The sequence below is a fragment of the Gavialis gangeticus genome, unplaced genomic scaffold (genome assembly GCF_001723915.1).
Source record: "Gavialis gangeticus isolate Ggan-Ray unplaced genomic scaffold, GavGan_comp1, whole genome shotgun sequence".
In the NCBI taxonomy this organism is placed as follows: Eukaryota; Metazoa; Chordata; order Crocodylia; family Gavialidae; genus Gavialis; species Gavialis gangeticus.
Window position 1 is genome coordinate 24,685,428 of NW_017729033.1, and position 3,938 is coordinate 24,689,365.

General features: G+C 46.1%; 1 protein-coding gene across 1 annotated transcript in view; it reads right to left on the bottom strand.

Annotated features, from left to right (window-relative positions):
• The window catches only part of CPZ (carboxypeptidase Z), a 123,557-nt gene that overhangs the window by 43,186 nt on the left and 76,433 nt on the right, over window positions 1-3,938 (bottom strand). The window contains exon 9 of the mRNA XM_019526408.1: window positions 3,215-3,354. Coding sequence (XP_019381953.1) covers window positions 3,215-3,354 — 140 coding nt within the window. The remainder of the gene's footprint in view (window positions 1-3,214; window positions 3,355-3,938) is intronic.

The window sequence follows — 3,938 nt, forward strand, 5'->3', positions numbered from 1 at the left end:
GCTGGGGCCGGGGCTGGGGTGGACATGGCATGGAGAACGTGGCTCGTCTGGGGGGTACAGTGAGAGAGACAGCTCTCACTGCTGTGTGTCGCTCATCCAGTGCTCACCTAGTGGCTCCTACCACTGCTCCTGCAACTTATCCAGGATGGGGGGGTGGGTGTGCCCCCAGATCTCCCCAGCCAGGAAGAGCCTCACCCCATCCCACCCTGCCTCGCATAGATCAGGGGGCACATGCCCCACCTCCCTGCCCCCCAACCCATGCCCTCCTGGATGAGCAGCAGAAGCAGTGGCAGGAGCTTACAGATGAGCACTGGATGAACCATGTGCAGTCCCTTCCCGCCCCCACCCCTGAGGAGCCACACCCCCATCCTATGCCCATCCCAGCCCTGGCTTGGCAGCCGTAGCCCAGCCCCAACCCCAACCCCAACCCCACACCCACCCTCATCATGGGGCCCTTGATCTGCCCCACAACACCCCTTCTCCCTCCCTCTTCCCCTTCTCCTCACCTCCCACCACACTAGACTTACCTGCTGCAAGCAGCTCTCCATGCCGCTGACTCTACTGCTCACTAGCTATGTGCTATTCTGCAGCTGTGCACACACACAGGCATTTATCAGACAAATTATAGGTTGCAATGGGCCAATTTCCAATACAGAAAAATTTCTTTATATCATTACTGATCTGATATCAGACCAATGTATTGGTGCACCTCTATATGGGAGATAGGACAAGGCAGGGTAGAGAGGTCCATTCTGAAGTTCTTTCAGCCCCATTGGAGTGGGGGATAGGTAGAGTGGAGTTCCCTCCCCCCCACACCACTGAGGTGAGGAGCTACAATCCACATACCTCCCCACTCCAGTGGGACTCAGGAAACCCCAGAATGGACCTCCTTCCCCTGCCTTCTCCCCCTACAGCAGATGGGGCCAGGGTGTGCTGCAGGAAAAACAGAAAGAAATTAATAAAGGTGCTCCACTTTGGAGGGTTAATTTGTTGCATTATTGGAGTGCCCTGAAGCTGTGCTCTTCCATTTGGGCATGACTTTAGAGTACTTTCAAGGGGCCAATCATGCAACAAATGTCATTTCTATCTGCGCTCTTTGAGAGCACTGAACAAGCAGCACTGGAATAGAGATCAGGCTCACATTGTGCTCCACCTACTTGAAATGCCTTCCCAATGGGACTGTAATTCATGCCAAGACTGTAGTATTTTGCAAGCCTTTTAGCAACAGTTCTCATGACAGTACTTCTTCATGTAGGAGAGGCCTTCTCTGAATCCCCAGCAAACACACCCCTGTGTATGCCTGTGCCTGTGTTTGGTGAAAGGAAATGAAAAAGCCTGATGAATCATTAGTAGCAAACATTAAGGTCTCAGACCTACCCTTAGAAAAATAAGAAAGCCCACATCTCTAATACTCAGCATTCTCCAGCTGTCTGTCACAAAACCACTCTGCCTCGTGGGGCATTAACTGACTCCACTGTCAAATCATTCCTGAAACCACATTTTACTTGTGACATCTCTCATCACACATCAGCTCAAGCAGCAGGAGAATAATGGAAGCCTGGTGACTCACTCATGGCATGGGTGACTCATCTGTTTAGTGACTCATTTGTTTCCAGTTTTGTTCATGCGCTGTATGCCTGAGTACCCTGCCACTTGTATTGATGGGATTCCACTGGCCTAGATCCTGGCCCCAGTTGTAACAAAGTAGCTCAGAATAGTGCCATGATTGAAAGTGCCCTGTCTCTGATGCATTGGTATTAAAAATACATGAATAGCATTGGGAGCAGGAGCCAGAACCCAGGATTCCCTCCCTTCTAGGGTAAAGCCTCTTCCTTAGGCTCCCATGCTTGCTTTCCTATTGGCCTCACAACTCTTTCCAATTAGTTTCCCAGTGGATTACCTTCAAGGGAACGCAAGCGTCAAAGGTGCCCATGACCATTTTTCCTGTATAACTTGGGGATTAGGGCACTCTGCTGGGACATACAAGGCGCTGGTTAAGTCAAAACCCTCGACTGCTTGGAGTTTCTTGTGTTATGGACCACTAAGGTATTTATGGAGGAAGAAGATCTTTATGCTGCCAGCACAGACATCTGGCCATCAGGACTAAGAAAACCATGCCAAGACTTTTACACCATCAGAAATAAATTAGATTCCAGCTAGAAAGTCTTAGCACAAGTTAAAAATCCCCATTGAATGAATGGAGGGCCACGTGCTTCCTGAATGTGTCAAAATGCCACATGCTGAAAGGAATGAGAGAGCTATCTTAGAATTCCTCTCTAGGGGAGTACACGTGTATTGAATGTGTAGGAAAGCTACATGTCTGCACAGACGAAGTAGAATGTCTTTCTAATTCTGGTTGTGTACATCAGGACCTTACCAGCATCTATGTAAAAAGGGTGTCATAGGTTTTAGGCCATGGGGTACACATACACTGAAGTAGCAGCATGTCTCAGCTAGACTTTCTCCAGGCACAGCTTTACCATGAACTCAACCCAGAAACAGGTCATCCTCAGATTATCTGGGGCAAAAGTCAGGAGGACAGCCAAAGAGGGATACACTGAGTTGGCCTCACTGATGTACTTCCAAATGTGAAATCTTGGAGTATACAGTCAGAAATGGGTTAGCAGAGCATGCTTAGGAGCAAGGCACATTGGTGACATGGTGCCAGCTTACCCTAGGATATGTGAATACCACTTAGACACCTAATAAGTAGCTAGATTCTGCTCATTGGTGTCTAATAAGAGTCTTGGTACTTTCTAATTCCACCTAGAACTCTTAAAAAGCTTTGTTGTAGCATAATCAAAACCACAGATTGGAGAACCACATAAAAATGACAAGTTACCTGAAATTTGGACAAATTTAAACTGGTTTGACAGAAAGGTTGAAGTGCATTTTCTTGAACTGATAGTTCTTTCTCTAGTTTTGAGGATCTAATTTATAAGACCATCCAGATTGTTTATAGCCATGTCCTTGGTTCCCTTCTATATTTGAATGCTTCACAAAAAATCCTTAACCCTTAATCCCTCCTGTGAGATAAAGAAAGAGTATTATTCATAGTCCCAGACAGGTGAAGTATGGTATAGTGACAAGTGGAGTTAGTCGTATGTTCTCATAAGATTCCCCAACTGGGAAATAACAACAAAGAAATACCAATGAAGAATGGAGAAGGAGACCCTTGAGCAAAGAAGCAATGTTTGTAAAAGTAGAACCATACCATTTCAATAAAATTCAGAAGGGACTCTCTGTTTTCATGCCAGATTGAATATAGTTCTTCCTCCAGAGGAAATTTTTCACATCCCACCTCCACGGTAATTTCAAAACAGTTTGTATGAAGATAGTTAAAATCCGCCATACCTGAAGTCATAAGAAGAGAAGCAAAATTATTGCAAAGAATCCATTTCACATTTGGAAGAAGGGCAGTATGACACCCAAAAGCTTGCCTATGTCTATGCCAACCATACAGTTAAGTCTGATTTAACTGTATGGTTGGCATAGGCAGGCATATAAAAGATGACACTCACAAGAATTCTTGCCTCTCACAGATAACGGGTAAAATTTAAAAAAGTACTCACCATATTTGCCCAACTACAAAATGACCCTAAACGTAAGATGACCTTCCCCCCCACCCAGTACTTAGATTGAACACATGGAAAAAATTTAAATTTATTAAAATTGTCCATGTATGGAATCTAATTATTGGAGGATCATTTTAAATTCATCACCACCCCACTACTGCTGACAGTGGGGGGAGAGGTGATAAGGGTCACAGTAATGGGATAGGTGGTATGGGTCAGACAGTGGGGGAGACAGTAGAGGAACAGGCAGTGAAAAGCAGGCATCTTATCCCCTATTGCCTGTTCCCCACCACTTACCTGCCCCCTATGGTTTCTGGCTGCCTCAGTTCCTCCTCCTCATGTTCCTCCTCTCCACCTGCTCCA